The 20,385-nt window shown below is 35.3% G+C and overlaps 1 protein-coding gene and 1 pseudogene across 2 annotated transcripts in view; both read right to left on the bottom strand.

Annotated features, from left to right (window-relative positions):
- Positions 1 to 235: 235 nt before the first annotated feature.
- Positions 236 to 2,033, bottom strand: LOC308552458 (cell division cycle 7-related protein kinase pseudogene; annotated as a pseudogene). The gene is made up of 2 exons: positions 1,985 to 2,033; positions 236 to 1,440 (listed from the first exon to the last, which is right to left on the bottom strand). The product of its transcript is annotated as a cell division cycle 7-related protein kinase pseudogene (transcript).
- Positions 2,034 to 4,942: 2,909 nt separating this feature from the next.
- The window catches only part of LRRC63 (leucine rich repeat containing 63), a gene marked incomplete at both ends in the record, with an annotated part of 86,436 nt that continues 70,993 nt past the window's right edge, over positions 4,943 to 20,385 (bottom strand). Inside the window, 3 exons of the mRNA XM_081127744.1 lie at positions 4,943 to 5,099; positions 14,756 to 14,995; positions 19,204 to 19,287. Of these exons, the coding sequence (XP_080983870.1) occupies positions 4,943 to 5,099; positions 14,756 to 14,995; positions 19,204 to 19,287 (481 nt within the window). The remainder of the gene's footprint in view (positions 5,100 to 14,755; positions 14,996 to 19,203; positions 19,288 to 20,385) is intronic.

Below are 20,385 nucleotides of genomic sequence, written 5' to 3'. Positions count from 1 at the left end.
TAGTGTGGAGCAGGGAGCTGCACCACCCACTTCTCAGGAAGTCTGGATATCCCCACAGCCTTCAGCCTGCCTTCACATCCAGGGGAGCTGGTTGGGGTCTGCGGGGCACTCCTGGATCCCAGTGCACCCTCATCTGCCGTCCTCTGTGTAGCCTCGCCTGGCCCACCCTTCTGAAGTGGCCAGCCAAGCTCTCCTCTAATAGCTGCCTACCATAACAAGGCAGTTTTATTTACTTTTAGCAAGTAATAGAGACAGGGTATTCACATCCAAACTCTGGTGTTATTCTTGAAGTTGGATTAAGATCTAGAAGTTTATCAAGCAGGTCATAAGCTTCATCAGATACCTTGCCCAAAACTTTTAGGTTGGTAGTATATGCATCAAAATGATCCTCACAGCCATTTCTGTTCACTTTATGCAATTAATTCCAGAGAGCTGTACTTGAAGTGTTTGTATGAAGTGAGAAACTTTATGGTCAGATTTCTCTGAAAAAGCTGGGTCATGAAAAACAGGCCCTTGTACATTGTACATCAGTTGTTAATTTGAGAGTATAAGAATCTATAACACTGAGCTTCTCACAGAGTTTTCTCAAGTATTGTGCTGAAATTTCTTTGCTATACAATATTGATTTACCAAAGGTTTTAGCAGCTTGGCTAATTCATAAATTGTCATAATTTGAGCCAAACACGTTAAACCATCACCTGCTTTATAAAATGGATATCATCCATGAGGCAAAGTAAGAAATATGACACCCGCAGGCTACATGTTAATTGCTGTAGTTTGATTGGGGCACTTGTTAAGGCCTCTGGATCCTGGTGTATCTGCCCTAAGGGCAACCTGTTGCTGCCCTGAAAGGCAAATACTGAAAACTTTATCTGTTGCATAACAGTCACAGGTGAGGCTAGCTGGGCCAGAACTGGTAGTTTTCTTCATTACATTACTATTTGTATCGTTTGGGAAAACAGTCTTATTTTTGTTGCTAACTTTCTAGATAATACATCCATGTTTCACAAATTTCACTGCAGGGCTCTCGTGTGAAATGGAGCTGTATATATTGAAATTTCTTCCTCTAAACACAGTGTGCTAGAAAGGCCTACAGATCCATGCTTTCCATCTTTTCCTTGTTTAATCTGTGTATTTGTGCAGGGCCTTTTAACAGAGCTTTTTTGTGGTGGGTTGCTGGGCCACTCAATGAAACCTTGTTTCCAGTGATTACGTGAAATTTATTTTCTGAACAAGTTTCCTGCTGAGCTTCTAAATGGACAAATTTGAGAAGCTCTATTTTTGCATCAAAGATTCCTTAGGCTAAACCAAAGTCTACCAAGAAGTACTTATTCAGGATTCTATCATATAAAAAATTGTTGGGCTTAACATCATGGTGAACAATACCAAACTGATGAAAGCATTTCAAAGCTTTGAACAGATTAAACATATATTCCTGTACTAATTTTTTTTAATTGAATTTATTGGGGTGACATTGGTTAGTAAAGTTTTATAGGATTCAGATGTACAATTCTGTGATACATTACCTGTATATTGTATTGTGTGTTCAACACCCCAAAGCAAGTCTCTTTCCATCACCATTTATCTGCCCTTTACCCTCTTCTACTCTCCCCCAATTCCCTATACCTCTGGTAAATACCACACTGTTAGTGTCTAAGAGGCTATTTATTCTTTTATTTATTTTGCTTAATAACTTCAGCGTTTTCACCCAGGTCCCCAACCCCCCTCTCCTCTGACAGCTGTCAATCTGCTCTCTGTATCTATGAGTCTGTTTCTATTTTGTCTGTTAGTTTATTTTGTTCACTAGATTCCACATATAAATGAAATTATATGGTATTTGTGTTTCTCTGACTGGCAATTTTCACTTAACATAATACTCTATAGGCCCATCCATGCTGTTTGCAAAAGATAAGATTTCCTTTTTTTTATGGCTTAGTACTCCATTGTGTAAATGTATCACAGCGTTTTTTATCCAGTCATCTACTAATGAGCACTTGAGCTACTCCAAAATGGTCATTATTTTCAGATGACATGATACTGTATATAGGGAACCTAAACATTCCACCAAAAAAACTACTAGAACTAATAAATGAATTCAGTAAAGTAGCAGGCTACAAAATAAATATCCAGAAATCAGTTGCATTACTTATACACCAATAATGAGCTATCAGAAAGGGAAACTAAAAAAAAAAATCTCATTCACAATTGCTTCAAAAAGAATAAAATACCTAGGAATAAATTATAGGATCTAAAAGACCTATAATCAGAAAGTTATATGACACTGAAGAAATTGGAGAAGATACAAATAAGTGGAAGCATGTATTGTGTTCATGGATAAGAACTAACATCCTTAAGATGCATACTACTCAAAGCAATCAAAAGATTCAGCACAATTCCCATCAAGATACCAATTGCATATTTACAGAACTAGAACAAATATTCCAAAAATTTATACAGAACCACAAAAGACCCTGAATAGCCATAGCAATCTTGAGAAAAAAGAACAAAGTTGGAGGAATCATGCTACCTGATATCAAACTATATTACAAGACTATAGTAATCAAAACAGCATGGTACTGGCATAAAAACAGACATACAGATCAATGGAACAAAATAGGAAGCCCAGAAATAAATCCATGCCTGTATGGTCAATTAATATTTGAAAATGCAGGCAAAAACATGCAATGGGCTAACAATAGTCTATTCTATAAATGGTGTTGGTAAAATTGGATTGATGTGTGCAAAAAAATGAAACTAGACCACCTTCTTACATCAAACTCAAGAATAAACTCAAAATTCATTAAAGACTTAAATGTTAGACTTGAAACCATAAAAATCCTAGAAGAAAACATAGTCAGTAAAATCTCAGACATTTCTCATAGCTATATTTTTTCTGATAGATCACCTCGGGCAAGAGAAACAAAAGAAGAAATAAACAAATGGGGCTACGTCAAATAAAAAAGTTTTTGCACAGCAAAGGAAACCATCAACAAAATGAAAAGACAGCCCACTGAAAGGGAGAACATAATTTGCCAATACTTCTGATACGGGCAAAATTCATAAGGAACTTATAAAACTCAACATAAAAAAATCAATCTAATTTAAAAATGGGCAAAAGCCTTGCCTGCGTGGCTCAGTGGTTGAGCATTAACCTATGATCCAGGAGATCGTGGTTCAATTCCCTGTCAGGACACATGCCTGGGTTGTGGCATCGACTCCCAGTGGGGAGCGTGCAGGAGGCAGTTGTTCAACGACTCTATTATCATTGATATTTCTATTGCTTTCTCTCCCCCTCCCTTCCCTTCTCTGAAATCAATAAAGACATATTTTTTTTAAAAAATGGGCAAAGGACCTAAATAGACACTGCTCTAAAGAAGACATTCTGCTAGCCAATAGACATATGAAAAGATGCTCAACATCACGAAACAGCAGAGAAATGCAAATTAAAACCACAATGAGATATCACTGCATATTTGTCAGCATGGCTATCATCAATAAATCTACAAACAAGTGTTGGCGATAATGTGGAGAAAAGGGAACTCTTGTGCACTGTTGGTAGGAATGCAGATTGGTGTAGCCACTGTGGAAAGCAGTATGGAGTTACCTCAAAAAATTAAAAATGAGCCCGGCCGGGTGTGGTTCAGGGGTTGAGCTTCGACCTAAGATCCAGGTGATCGGGGTTCTATTCCCTGTCAGGGCACATGCCCAGGTTGCGGGCTGCAGCCGATCAATGACTCTCTCATCATTGATGTTTCTCTCTCTCTTTCTCTCCTTTCCTCTCTCTGAAATCAATAAAGATATATTAAAAAAGAAAACTTAAAAAAAAAAATTAAAAATGAAACTTTCTTATGACCCAGCAATTCCACTTCTGGAAATATAATCAAAGAAACCTGAAACACTAATTCGAAAGAATATATGCACCCTTACGTTTATTGCAGAGTTATTTACAAATTGTTATATCAAAATACTTGTTTACCTTTTTCTTGACAAATACTAAATCTTAAAGCCTCTTGTGTAAGTTTTACTGTATTTTCTTGCCAGGCTATCACTGAAGGCCTGTTGAATGCTGGCACTAGCTTATGCACCAGGCTTCATGAGATGAAGGTCAATATGGGTGAGACATTGTACCAGTTTTCTAAGAGCCTTGGTAATAAATTCAAACAAGTAAATATAGGGCTGGAATTAAATTTTATTTATTTTTTGTTAATCCTCACTCAAGGATATTTTCCCATGATATTTAGAGAGAGTGAAAGGGAGGGAAGAGAGAGAGAAGGGGGAGAGAGAGAAACATCAATGTGAGAGAGACACAATTATTGGTTGCCTCCAGCATGCACCCCTCCAGGTCCAGGGATCAAACCTGTGACCCTTCAGTGTGTGGGCCGATGCTCTAAACACTGAGCAACACCTTCCAGGGCTGGAATTAAATTTTATTCCCAAGAGCAATCCACAATTTAGATGATTGGCACTGGATAAATTTCCACAGAAATGAACAAATGTCGAGAACTTGGATACATCATTATGAAGCTCTGTGAGGCAAAACCGCATTGATGACTTTGAAATGTTATCACTTAGAATGAGTGCATGAAAAGGCCAGTTTTAAGATAAATCCTTTTTGCAAAGGATTCTAACATTTTTCTTTTTATAGTAAATATTGTCTGAAAGACATTTTATAGAGATTTATTGAAATCCAAAAACTTGCATTAATCCTTCTTAATTAATTTATTCTGCAAGAATTCCCTAACAATCACAAACTTTCATAAGAGCTAGGATTACAAAGAAGATTCACATGAGAAAACACTAATGTCTTCGTACAGAACCTGTACTCTCAAAGAAATGAATTACTATATATAAAAACTTTAGTGGCTTTTAAAGTGGGATTCAAAAATCATTGTATGATCATCAACTCAGAATTTAGAGATACTATTTTACCAGGAATACTATCTTAAACAGAGCTGTTTTCGATTACTGCCCTATAGCAGGAAGAAGAACAGACGTGAAACATAACAGGAAGGTGTGTCACTCCGAAAACATTGCAGGATTGGATGACACGATAATCTTCATCAAACTTGGGACCAAGACACCATTCACATCTGGATGTGCTGGAATGAAAGAAACATTAAATCAATATATAGTAAATTTCTACTAAACAAAAGATATTTTATTGATGCTATGTAAGACTCACTGTAGTAGAAAATATGACCATCATTATTGATCTTAGCATCTAATTGAGGAACTAAGACATACACAAATGAACAATTAAATGCTAGTAGATATCTTGTTTTTTAAAATAAAAAAGTATAAATTCATAGTAAGAAAACACTCTAAAGATAGATCCCAAATGGAAAACAGTAATTATCCTTGGATAGTGTAATCACAGGCAATTCTAAATTTCTTTATAATGTCTTTCTGTATTTTCAAAAATTTCTATAATAAATGTTATTTTTATAATTCAAAATAAATTTTATTTTAAAAATAAAGGGATTAACATAAACTAGTGAAGAATTAGTGTCCATATATATTTTTAAATGTTCACAATTCAGTTTTTTAAAAAGGACATCAACCCATTAGTTACATTAACATTGGTACATGAACAGACTATTCACAGAAAAAAACTGAATATCCACAGAACACCGACAAGCTTCTAAAACTCATTAGTAATCAGAGAATACAAAACAAAATAGCAAAAAAATATCATTTCACAATAATCAAATGGGAAAAATGCAAAAGTCAGACGATACAAAATTTTGTATGAGACTATCAGGGACTCTGATACTTTTTTGGTAGCATACAAATTGGTGTGATCACTTTGGAGAGAATCTGGCAATTTCTACATTAAGTTGAAGGTACACATACTCTATGACCTAGACACACTTGCAAATTTGCATAAGGAGATATTCTTTAAAATCATTATTGCTGACTTCTTAGTAACAGTAAAACTGGAACCAATTCAAGTGTTCACCAGCAGGAGAAAGAATGGATTAGAAATAGTCATTCTGAAGAAAACTATACAAGAGTTAATGAACTAAAGCTATATAAAATAAATATGGATAAATCTTAAAAATATGTTAGAATAAAAAACAAGTTGAAGAATGACATATTTTGTGATATTTACATGATGATTAAAACATGCAAACTACATATTTGTTAGAGGTTTCTTCTGACATCAACCAACTTTTTATTTTTTGCAGACACCAACTTTGTGTCCTAAAAGTCAATTCAATTAAATTCTGACACTAATTACAGGGAGTAAGTGCCAGACCCTACAGGTTTAAGGGCTCAGTTCTACAATATTGCCCTTACTGCAGATGCAGTGACAAGTAGGGGATCCCCAGGTTACCACCCTTTTCTCCACTTGGCTACAAATTTGGGGTTCCAGTGATGCCCCTTCACCAGGTTTGATAGTTTGTTAGAACACTCAGAACTCTGGAAATGCTGCACATACTATTACTGTTTATAATAAAGGACACAAATGAATAGCCAGAGGAAGTGAGGTCTAAGTGCAGAAGTCTCTGTCCCAGTGGAATTGGAGTGTGCCTCTCTTCAGGCACCAGATATATTTGCCAAATTGTAAGCTCCCTGAACACTGTTGCTTAGGGGTTTTTATGGAAGTTTCATTAAATAGGCATGCTAATTAAATAATTAGCCATTGGTGGTTGGACTCAATCTTCAGCACCTCTCTCTTTCCCTCCATGAAGTGGAGGGGGGTGAAGTTGAAAGTTCAACCTTCTAATCAAAGCTTGATCTTCTGGCAACCATTCCCCATCCTGAAACTATCTAGGGGCTCCCAGAAGCCACCTTATTTGCACAAACTCAGGTAGTATTGAAAGGAGCCCATTAAACATAATAAGAGACACTCTCATCACTCAGGAAATTCCAAGGGTACACAGACCAAATATTTTTTCTTTTTAAAAAATAATATTTTATTTTTCAATTACAGTTGACATACAATATTATATTAGTTTCAGGTGTACAACATGGTGATTAGACTTTTTATAACTTATGAAAGAGCCTGATAAATCTAGTGCCCATCTGACACCATATATAGTTGTTACAATATTTTTTACTATAGTCCATATGCTATACTTTACATGCCTATGACAATTTTGTAACTACCAATTTGTACTTCTTAATCCCTTCCCCTTTTCCACCTATTCTCCTAACCTTCTTGCATCTGGCAACCATCAAAATGTTCTCTGGATCTATAAATTTGTTTGTTTTGTTTGTTTATTTTGTTTTTTCTAGATTTCACATTAAGTGACATTATTAGTGTAGGCAGCTAAATATTAATAAAGGAAAGGAGCAAAGGGAATCAGACATTATTAAGCATAATAAATTAGAGAGCATAAGCATGCTTATTTCACTAGGAAGTTATAGCATCACACACACCCCACGGCATCCTCTGCTCTGCGGACCTAATCCCCTAAAACAGGTATATGGAGGCAGAGGGGGGGTGGGATAAAAACAGCAGGAGAAATTCTTCTGTTGGGCACATGCCCAGTAGAAGTCAAGGTGGAGCAGGGGTAGGTGTTTCTACTATGAGGCATACACGGTAGGAACTAAGGTGGCAACCATAAAGGATGGTTGGGAAAAGGATCCATCTAGCCTGGGAAAAAGATCGTACTGAATAAAGGACACAGAACCCCAGAAGATCTAGGAAATAGATTGGTTAGAGGGTGGACTCATAACAAGCCTACAAAAAATTGGGGAGTTGATTGGTTAGTTTCACTTGCTTGACTCATTGGTTCACGTGTTCTCTGTCTATAGCAACCATGAAGCCCTAGCAGTAACCTGGGGTCTGGGGCATACTGGCCCAGGCCTGGGCACAATACCTGGCAGAGTGCCACTGAGAGACATGGACTGAACCAATGGCCCAAAATGCCTGGACAATGGCCCTATCTCTGGATCTGATAAAGAAAAGGTTGAGTTTTTTTTCACTGAGTGATGGACTGAGATGAGACATTGAGAACCCAGGAGCAGTCCTTTGATTTTGCTTCTACAATAAAACTCCCACACCACAACCCCCCATAAGTGGGTCCCTGGAATGCCTTCTTTGCAACTCTGTGAAAGGATCCCATTTCCACAGGTTACAAAATCATATGGCATTTGTCTTTCTTTGTCTGACTTATTTCACTCAGCACAATACTCTCTAGGTCTATCCATGTTGCAGATGGCAAGATTTTGTTCTTTTTTATGGCTGAATCATATTCCTTTGTATATATGCATCACTTCTTTATCCATTCATCTATTGATAGACACTTAGGTTGCTTTTATATCTTAGCTATTTTAAATAATGAACATATGGATGCATATGTTTTTTCAAATTAATGTTTTGGGTTTCTTTGGATAAAAACCCAGAAATAGAATTGCTGGGTTCTTCTCTGTCTCTTGTTATAGCCTTTATTTTAAAGTCATTTTGTCTGGTATATATGTATTGTTACCACAGATTTTTTTTCATTTTCATTTTCATGACATTTTTTCCATCCCTCTACTTTCAGCCCATGCGTGCCTTTCAAACTGAACTGGGTGTCTTGTAGACAACATATATATATATATTATATATATATATGTAGACAACATATATATATTATATATATGTGTGTGTGTGTGTGTGTGTGTATATATATATATATATATATATATATATATATATATAATTTTCTCATCTATTCAGCTGCCCTATGTTTTTTGACTGGAGTATTTAATCCAATTGCATTTAAAATGATTATTGGTAAGTATGTATTTATTGCCATTTTATTATACATATTTATGTTTCTCTTTTTCTTCTTTATTATTTTTTTAATCCTCACCTGAGGATTTTTCCATTGCTCTTCAGAGAGTGGAAAAGAGAAAGAGAAACATGGATTTCAGAGATATTGATTGGTTGCCTCCTGCATGTGCCCCAATATGGGAGGAGGATCGAGGCTGCAACTGAAGTACATGCCCTATAACGGAATCAAATCTGAGACCCTTTAGTCTTCAGGCCTATTCTCTAATCACTGATCAACTGGCTAGGGCTCTTTATTCTTCTTAAAGAAATCCTTTTAAGATTTCTTGTAATACTGGTTTGGTGGTAATGAACTCCTTTACCTTTTTCTTGTCAGGGAAGCTCTTTATTTCTTCTCCAATTTTAAATGATAGTTTAATCATTTTTGTCTTTGATGATCTTCAGTTTCACTACAAAGATGCTTTACTTAGTTTGTATTGAACTTTCAGTGTCTGTGAATTTACATCTTTGATTACTTCTGAGAATTTATAGTCATTATCTCATTGAACAACAACTCCCAACATTCTCTCTATTCTCACTTTCTGGGACTCTATGTATGTTAAATCTTCACTTAGTCATGTGTGTATCCTTTGTTTAACCCAAGTTAATATAAACTATTACATTTTTTAGTTTCCAGAATTTCATTTTATTTAAAATTTATTTTTCACACTTACCTGTTCATATTTGATGGTTTTTTGTTCCTTAAGCAATTTTGAAATTATGTTTTATTTCTTTAAACACTTAAAGTAGCTATTTCATATTCTGTAAACAAAACTAAGATGTTATATCTGAAGAGATTTGTATCTGTTTAATGTTTTTGCTGACTTTTAATCTAAGTAGCTTGTTTTTTCATATATTTGGAAATTTCTTTAAATTGTAAAATAATATTTATTTAAACTTAATTTTTTGAACTATTCAAAGTCTAAATTGAGTGCATTCTCTCAAAAAACATTTGTGGTGAATTCAAGTCTCTTGATCTCATATCTATTTACCACTTACTAGTTAAATTTTAATTTAAAAATAAATTTTTTTGTCCTTGGAAATTTTCTTACTTTCTTATGTGCATCCAGATCTCATGAGCACTGACATCTCAATGCATTAACACTGGAAACTTTGGCCCCAGCCAGCTGGGTGGCTCAGGTGGTTGGAGCATCATCAACCAAAAAAGGTTGCAGGTTCAATTCCCAGTCTGGGCACATACCTAGGTTGCAGGCTATATAACCCATTTGGGGTGAGTTATAGAGTAAACCAAATGATGTTTTTCTTTCACTTTGATGTTTCTTTCTCTCTTTCTTCCCTTCTTCTCTCTCTAAAATCAATAAACATATCCTTGGATAATGATTAAAAATAATAATAATAAAATTGGAAATTTTGGGGTCTAATTAGTTTTTATTTGTACATTTTTAATCACCTTTTTAAATTTCTTCAGTGGTTACTAATCTGTTCAGGTTTTCTGTCTTTTACAGAGTCAATATTGGTAAATTATACATTCCTGAGAAAGTACTTTACTTAGGCAAACAACAAATATTTGTTAAATCAATAATACAAGCACCTCTACAAGAGACCCACCTGAGAGCAAGAGATTCACAGAGGCTAAAAGATGGAATAAAATATTCCATGCAATGGGAAAAAAAAGCTGAGGTAGCAATACATATTTCTGACAAAATAGACTTCAAAAGACCATAACAAGGGACAAAGATGGTCACTACATAATATTAAAGGGATCAATGCAATAGGAGAATATAACCTTTATAAATATATATGTACCCAATATAGAAGTACCTAAATATATAAAAAATTCTCTTGGTGAACTTTAAGGTGGAGATCGACAGCAACACAATCATAGTGGGGGGCTTTAACAACACACTGTGAGAACTGGACAGACCATCAAGACAAAAAATAAACAGGGAAAGAGACTTTAAATGACACACTAGATCTAATGGACTTAATAGATATTTACTGAATATTTCATCCCAAAACAGCAGAATACGCATTCTTCTCAAGTGCACATGGAACATTCTCAAAACTAGACTACATGTTAGGGCACAAGGGGAGTCTCTACAAATTCAAGAAGATTGAAATCATATCAAGCATCTTCTCAGATCACAATGCCATGAAACTAGAATTCAACAACTATAAAAAAAAAATTCAAACACATGGAAGCTAAATAACATGTTATTAAACAATGAATGGGTTACAGGTATACCTCAAGAAACAAGAAAAAGCTCTACTAAACCACCTAACACAACAACTAAAAGAACTAGAACAAGAGCAGCAAGGAAAGCCCTAGAAAGTAGAAGGAAGGAAATTATAAAGATCAGAGCAAAAATGAATGACATAGAGACCAAAAAAAAATCAAAAAAAAAAAAAAATCAATGAAACCAAGAGCTGGTTCTTTGAAAACATAAATAAGACTGATGCACCTTTAACCAGACTCACCAAGAAACAAAGAGAGAGGACCCAAATAAATAAAATCAGAAATGAAAGAGGAGATATGACAACCAACCCAATAGAAACACAAAGGATCATAAGAAAACACTATGAGCAACTATATGCCAACAAACTGGACAACCTGGGTGAGATGGACAAATTCCTACATGCATACAGTCTTCCAAAGCTGAATCAGGAAGAGGCAGAAAACCTGAATAGGCAAATAACAACTAATGAAATTGAAGCAGTAATCAAAAAACTCCCAGCAAACAAAAGTCCTGGACCAGATGGATTTATGGGCAAGTTTTACCAAACATTCAAAGAAGAATTAACACCTATTCTCCTCAAATTATTCCAGAAAATTCAAGAGGAGGGAAAACTCAAACTCTTTTTATGAGCCCAGCATCATCCTAATCCCAAAACAAGATAAAGACACTACAAAGAAAGAAAATTACAGGCCAATATTCCTGATGAACATAGATGCTAAAATTCTCAACAAAACACTAGCAAACTGGATCCAGAAATACTTTAAAAAGATCATACACCATGACCAAGGGGGATTTATTCCAGGGATGCGAGGCTCATATTACATCCGCAAATCAATAAATGTGTTACATCACATAAACAAAATGAAGGTCAAAAACCATATGATCATATCAATAGATGCAGAAAAAGCACTCGACAAAATCCAGCACCAATTTTTGATAAAAACTCTCAGCAAAGTGGGAATAGAGGGATCATACCTCAACATAATAAAGGCTATATATGACAAACCTACAGCCAGCATTAAATTCAATGGGCAAAAACTAAACTTTAAAACAGAAACAAAACAAGGATGTCCACTTTCACCACTCTTGTTCATCATCGAATTGGAACTCCTTGCCACAGTCATCAGACAGGAAAAATATATAAAATGGATCCAAATTGGGAAAGAGGAAGTAAAACTGTCATTATTTGCAGATGACATAATATTGTACATAGAAAACCCTAAAGACTCCATCAAAGTACTACTAGATTTGACAAATGAATTCAGCAAGGTAGCTGGATACAAAATTAAGATCTGGAAATTGATGGCATCCTTAAACATCAACAATAAACTCTCAGAAAGAGAAACTGAAAAAAGAATACCATTTACCACTGCATCTAAAAAAATAAGATACCTAGGAATAAACCTAACCAAGGATGTAAAAGACCTGTACTCAGAAAACTACAGGCCACTGAAAAAAGAGATAGAAGACGATATCAACAAGTGGAAGAATATACCATGCTCATGGATTGGAAGAATTAATATAATTAAAATGTCCTTACTAGCCAAAGCAATTTATAGATTCAATGCAATTCTTATTAAAATACAATAGCATATTTCACAAAGCTAGAACAACTATTCCAAAATTTTATATTGAACCAAAAAAGACCCTGAATAGCTGCAGCCATCCTGAGAAAAAAGAACAGAATGGGAGGGATCACTTTACCAGGTATCAAACTACTACTAAGCAATTGTAATCAAAACAGCCTGGTATTGGTCTAACACCAGACAAATATATCAGTGGAACAGAACAGAGACCCCAGAAATAGACCCACACCATTATGGTCAGTTAATATTTACCAAAGGAGTCAAAAGCATTCAATGGAGTAAGACAGTCTCTTCAATAAATGATCCTGGGAAAATTGGACAGGTACATGCAAAAGAATGAAACTAGACCACCAACTTTTACCATACACAAAAATAAACTCAAAATGGATAAAAGACTTAAATGTAACTCTCAAAACCATAAAAATCCTGGAAGAAAACATAGGCAGTAAAGTCACAGACATCTTACATTGTGAAATTTTAACTGATACATCTCCTAAGGGAAGAGGAAAAAAATTAAAAAATAAACATATAAGATTACATCAAACTAAAAACTTCTGCACAGCAAAATAAAACAACCTCAAAATACAAAGGAACCCCACAGTTTGGAAGAACATATTTCCCAAGGATGTATCTGATAAAGGGCTAATTTCCAAAGTGTACAAAGAACTCATACTACTCAGCAAGAGAAAGACAAACAATCTAATTTAAAAATGGGCAAAGGACCTGAATAGACACTTCTCCAAAAAGGACATACAGATGGCCAAGAGACACATGAGAAAATGAGCAACATCGCTAATCATCAGAGAGATGCAAATTAAAACCACAATGAGGTATCATGTCACACCTGTTAGAATGGCTACCATCAACAAATCAACAAATGACATGTGCTGGTGAGGATATGGAGAAAGGGGAGCCCTAGTACACTGCTGGTGGGAATGCAGATGGGTGCAGCCACTATGGAAAACAGTACGGAGTTTCTTCAAAAAATTAAAAATGGAACTGATTTTGACCCAGTGATCCCACTTCTAGGAATATATCCTAAGAATCCTGAAACACTAATCATAAAGAATATATGCACCCCTATGTTCATAGCAGCCCAATTTACAATATCTAAGATGTGGAAACAGCCCAAGTGCCCATCAGAAGATGAGTGGACCAAAAAGCATGAAACAGTTACACCATAGAATACGATGCAGCTGTAAAGAAGAAAGATCTCATACCATTTGGGACAGTATGGAGGGACCTGGAAAATATTATGCTAAGCCAAGCAGAGAAAGACAAACATCAGATGATCTCACCGAAATGTAGAATCTGAAGAACTTAATAAACTGATAAACAGAAATGATTCAATGACATAGAAGCATGGATCAGACTGATGAATCTCAGAGGGGTAGAGGGGGGATGCGTGGGTGGAGGGGTTGAGATTAACCAAAGAATTTATATGCATATATGCATAACCCAAAGACACAGACAATGTTGTGGTGAAGGACTGGGGAGGGGATGGGGGGTGGAATGGGTCAATGAGGAGAAAAATTTTTTGTCTTCTGTAATATTTTGAACACAATAATAATAATAGTAAAATAATAATACAAGCACTGATGATCAGTACTGCAGTAAAAATAGTTTTACACCATCTAAGGGAAATAGTAGATAAGCCTGAGTAGACTGAAAGTGTGTGCAGTTTAAGAACCCTAGTCCTGAGATTAGGCAATGAGTCTCACACTGGCCATTGAGCCCAGAGTAAAAGAAGTTTTTCTGTATATTTCTGCTCTATTCCTGGTCTCTAAAAAGTTAGAATAAACTAAATAATTTCCCTGCACAGTGTGCCTGAGACTGAAGAATCTCTTCTTCTTTTTTTTTTTTTTAAGAATGCACTTTACATCTGTAGTGATTCATAGACAGGATTTATACAACTGTATAGATGTTGCCAGCTACACCTCAACAATCTGTATCTCACATTAGATTTAAGTAATAACTTTACACTGTTAGAAGACAGGCTGAATTCAGACAACATTTTTATGCCTGAAGAGCCAGAAAGAGAAATTTAAAGAATTGAGTGTATGTTTTGATGTGTAGTGTGTGATGCAAGGTGTGTGTGTGTGTGTGTGTGTGTATTTACAGTAAAACTGTCATCTCAGCCTGTAATAAAGAAAATTTTAAATGCTTAACAGTGAATTTTGGTTAAAAGAGTTTCAGAATTTACTTACCAGTTTAGTAACATTTGAATTTCAACTGGGATCACATCATAATAATCAGACAGATTATTTTTCAAAAAGAACAAAGAAGTAAGTTGAGTAAGACGCTGTGGACTATTCAAAGAATTCTCTTTCCAAAGAATAGGATGAGTGTAGTTATTTTCAAATAGGATTTTTTTTAGGTTAAGCTTCAAAATTCCAGATGGAAAAGATGTCAGGTCATTCCCGTCAACAACCAATTTTTTAAGTGATCTGCAAATAAAGAAAACCATACTTTAAAAGGCATTTATGCAATTTATAATACAGAAGCAAAATTCTGTTCCAATGTTCCTGAAAATTACTACAAAACTTAGTAAAGATAAAAGACAAGTGTTTAAGTACTTACTTAGAATAAAGAAAATTAACTTAAAAAGCAACTGAACCAATATATTATTTTGGAAAAAAAATAATAATAATAAGCATTTGTGTGAGTAGTAGAATTAAGCTTGTATTTTCGGTCTTTGCAACATATCATTACTATACAAAAAGAAATAATAATCACAAACATAGCAGAAAAACCTCCTCCTGCTACACCACTAACACTCTCAGTGCTCTGGATGGTACTCAGACTACTATTAGACCTGAGCCGAAGACAGAGCAGCCAGAAGAGAAAAACAAACAAGACATATAAAACCATTTTCCTAAGGCAAACACTGGGAATCTTAGCAGTCCAACCTAATACATAGAAACAACCCAAAAGGGGCAGCCAAAATTGGGAGTCCAAAAATGTCCCAAATGAAAAAACAAGAGAATGGTCCAGAAGAAGAGCTAAATGAATTGGAGATAAGCAATCTAGCAGATATAGAGTTCAGAATACTGATTTTAAGGATATTCAACAGCATGAAAAAGATATGGAAACTATAAAGGAAATTAAGAATGACATAGTAGAAATAAAAAATACATTGGAAGAAATAAGCAGCAGAATAGGGGAAGCTGAGGACTGGATCAGAAAATTAGATGACAAGGAAGAAAAAATCACTCAATCAGAGAACCTAAAAGAAAAAACAATTAAAAACCAGGAGGACAGTTTTAAGGGAACTGTGGGACAACATGAAACCTAAAATATTTGCATCATAGGAGTATCAGAAGGTGAAGAAAGTGAGCAAGGGATTAAAAAACTTGTTTGAAGAAATTATAGCAGAAATCTTTCCTAACTTGGTAATAAATTAAAAAATCACACAAGTTTGGGAGGCACAGAGAGTCCCAAGAAAGAAGAACCCAAAGAGGCCCACACTCAGACACATCATAATTATAATGACAAAAATTCAAGGCAAAAAGAGAATCTTAAAGGCAGCAAGAGAAAAGCAATCTGTTACCCATGAAGGAGCTCCCATAAGGCTGTTAGCTGAATTCTCAGCAGACACTCTACAGGCCAGAAGGGAATGGCATGAAGTGTTCAAGATAGTAAAAAGCATGGATCTGAAACCAAGACTACTCTGTCCAGCAGGGCTATTATTATTCAAAATAGATTGCTGATTACAAGAGTTCAGTGAATTCCAAGAAAAACAGGCATGATATCATGATTTATAGGAAACATAGATTTGTCCACTCAGATGACCAAAATATATTTCTCATACATATTTGTCCTTAACCCACAGTTTCTGTATCACAGCTCCCCAAACTCTTGGAATTTTTAGAGCCATAGGAGCAACGGGAACATCTGTTATATTTGGTCTCCTCCCCAGTTCCTGAAATTGCTTCAGAACCATAAAAATGAAATGGGTGTCTTGTTATTCATAACAAGTCCCTTTTTACCACAACTAGTTTTATGTTAATGAGGTGACTGTTGGAAAGCACCTGAGGATGGACTGGTTGCCAGCACAACCAACCATGACTAGAGGGGTCGAACTATTGGTCCCACTCCCTGATTTCTGGGGAGCAGAGAAGAGCTGGAGGTTGAATCAATCACTGATGCCCAATACTTTAATCAATTTTGCCTATGTAATAGAGCCTCCATAAAAACCATAAAGGAAGGGTTTCAGAGAGCTTCCAGATGTGGGAACCAGAACACTTCAATGTGCCACTGTGTTGAGCCCCAAACTCCACAAAGACAGAAGCTACTTTGTTCAGGATCTCACCCTATGTATCTCTTCATCTGGCTATTGATTTGTATTTTTTAATATATATCCTTTGTGATAAATTGGTAATCTAGAGAGTAAATAGGTTTCTTGAGTTCTGTGAGCTGCTCTAGCAAATTAATTATAGCAGAAGAGGGATTGTGGGAACCTCTGGTTTACAAGGCAGGCAGAAGTACAGGCAATAACCTGGGCTTGCTATTGGCATTTGAAGTGGGAGGCAGTCTTGTGGGACCCAGCCTTTCACCTGTGGGATCTAATGCTATCTTGAATTAGATAGTGTCAGAATTGAATTGAATTGTAGTACACCCAGCTGATGTCCAAGAATTGCTTGTTGATGTGCCTCCCTACCAGAGTGGAATTGGGTGCAGAACACTTTTAAACAGGTTATAACAAAAGACATACTGTTAGGCATAATCTGACCAAATTTCTGAAGATCAAGGATAATGAGAAAATCATAGTCTTTCCAGATAAAAATAAGAACCACTTAAAGAGAAAAAGAAATTAAACTGGCAACAGGTACCTTACCTGCAACTTTGGAAGCCAGAGGAGGATATGAGGGTGGAGACTGCTTGTGAAAAGGGCTATAATGTGAGATTGCCCACCCATGGGAGACATTGTTTTATTTCTTAAGCTTGTGAGATCTAAGTGCTAATAATATTCTTTAAGTAAAGAGACAGAATGAAAGGAAAAATACTAATGAGAATCTGAAATAAAAGTTCCTAAATTGCCTCAGCAAAGCCTATAATTAGATAAGGGGTGAATTCATTGGGAAAGAATGCAGGAAAGCAGGAAGATGAAAGTATTCTAAAGGTCTCAGCTATCGGGGGAACGCAGCAGTGAGGAGACAGACCATGATGGTGGGGGGTGAGTTTGTGGAAAGGGATGATAGCTAATAAGAGACTGAGAAAGTACAGTAGAGTTCCAAAATTAACAAGGAAGAAAAAAAGGGAAAAAAATCTTGAAAAAAAATATTAAAGATAAATAGGAAAAGGAGAAAGTAAATAGTAAAAACAAAGTAAAATGGAAGGCAAAAAAATAAATATATCAGTCATTATAAATGTGAACAGCTTCAATTTCCCTAATAAAATACAAAGAAATTAAATAATTGGTATAAATATTAGAAAAGTAGAGACAAAAGTATCTCATTTTGTTGAAGATAAGTTTATGCTTCTTGAAAACCAAAGAAAATCTAGTAAAACTCAACCAAAACTAATAAGATTATTTGGTTACATAATTGATTTAAAATTAATGTAAAGAAGTACATAGCTTTTCCCTATTCTGTACTGGCAATAGTCAGAAATAAAAATTAGAGAAAATATTACATTCCCAGTAGCAACACAATTATAAAATACTTAGAAAGGTTAGTAAGAAGATAAAAGACTATGTGAAGTGAGTCACAAATTCTTATGAAGAATGTAAAACTTGAACAAATAAAAAAATATATACTATGTTTTAGGGCAAAAAGATTTATTATCATCAGAAATGTGAATTCTTAAAAATTTATATGTAAACTCAAGGCAATTCCAATTAAAATCCTAATGTTGTGTTTATGCGTTTGGGGTGAGGAGAGGTGTGGAATTATATCAAATATCTCAAAGATCATGATCTAAAGAGAATGGTTGAGAGACTATTATGGAAATCTAATCTCCCTAATAGTTATTAAAAATTATTCTAAAGTTATAATCAAAATAGTTCAGTACTGACCTAGAAGGACATAGATAAACTTCAGAGACTTTTTAAAAATTAATGTGAGAGCCCGGCTGGGCGTGGCTCAGCGGTTGAGCCTTGACCTAGGATCCAGGTGATCGAGGTTCGATTTCCAGTCAGGGCACATACCCGGGTTGTGGGCTCCATCCCCAGTCGGGGACCTGCAGGAGGCAGCCAATCAATGACTCTCTCTCATCATTGATGTTTCTCTCTCTCTCCTTCTCCTTTCCTCTCTCTGAAATCAATAAAGATATATTTTAAAAAAATAATAATATGAGAATCAGAGCTTAGTATTAAAATTACATTGTGTATGATTAGCATTTTATCTATATCTATCTCCTTACAAAAAGTAAAATAAAACTGATAAGAACAATAGGGGCACACATGAAAAAATGGACAAAAGTAGGTTTTCATTCTACTAAGTGGTCATCAGTATTGCTCTTTAAATAATTACTGAAAATGTTATGTCCTAAAAATACTGTACACTAATCATTCAAATTACATTTTGGTAAACTTTATGTTTCACATATGTTTGATGGTTATTAAACAAATGAAGGAACTGAATTTTCTCCATCATCACCAAATATACATTTCAGAGGGATATGATTTTGTGTGTACTTACTACTCCCAAAATACCTGAGTTTCTGGATTTCATTTGGAATAGAAGCAATACTATTGTAGGAAATATCAAGTTCCTCAAGGTGGAGCAAAGAAAATAACCTTAAGTACAAAGAGAAAATAAATTGTAAAAATGATTACCTATTTGTCATGACTAAGCTTAAAAAATACATGTGTAAATAGGTAGACATAGAGGGAAACTAATATTTTTCTAAGATCTTGAAATTTATATAGACTTTTCTACATTATAGATGGTATAATTAAAGTAAGATTTCCTAAAAATTATTCATCTGTCTATTAAGACTGGCTTGAAATGTTTGGTATAGGTAAAGTCCCATCTAGAAAAAGTCACCTGAGAAATTCCTAACAATATTTAGATATATATTTTTTTTTAGTTGCTGCATTTATTTACTAGGGCTGAAATCACAAATTACCACAATTTGGGTGGTTTAAAACAATAGAAATTTATTCTCTCACAGTTCATGAGGTCAGAAGTTAGAAATCAAGTTGTTAGAATGCTTGGTTCATTCTGGAGGCTCTGCAGAAAAAACTATCCCTTGTGTCTCCTCACTTCTGGTGGCTGCTAGCAATCATTGGTGTTCCTTGGTTTGTGACAGCATAACTCCAATCACTGCCTTTTTCTGCATATTTTCTTCTTGTAATGACACAATTTATTTGATTTTGAGCCCACCCTAATCCAGTAACCTCATATTAACTTATCTAATTGCATCTGAAAAGATCCCTATTTCCTTATAAGATCACATTCTGAGGTTCTGCACTGACATGAATTTTTTTTTTTAATATATCTTTATTGATTTCAGAGAGAGGAAAGGAGAGAGAGAGAGAGAGAGAGAGAGATTGAGAGAGAGAGAGAGAGATCAATGATGAGAGAGTCATTGATCGGCTGCAGCCCGCAACCTGGGCATGTGCCCTAACCGGGAATCGAACCCCGATCACCTGGTTCCTAGGTCGACGCTCAACCACTGAGCCACGCCCGGCTGGGCCTGACATGAATTTTTGAGGGACACTGTTCAACCCAGTGCAGTTGCATTATGATTTTCCTAGTGAATATCTTTGGTCTTCCTTTCCATTAAGCTAAGCATGTACTAGAAAGAAGAGCCCCAAATCACAAAGACTGTAACACAGAGAGCCCTGTGTTTTGAGGTTTGGGAATGGCAGTTGCTTATTGAAGACTGAAAT

This window comes from Miniopterus schreibersii (assembly GCF_964146895.1).
Source record: "Miniopterus schreibersii genome assembly, chromosome: 2".
In the NCBI taxonomy this organism is placed as follows: Eukaryota; Metazoa; Chordata; class Mammalia; order Chiroptera; family Miniopteridae; genus Miniopterus; species Miniopterus schreibersii.
The sequence above is the reverse complement of the archived record's forward strand: the minus strand, read 5'-3'. Positions and strand labels throughout refer to the sequence as shown.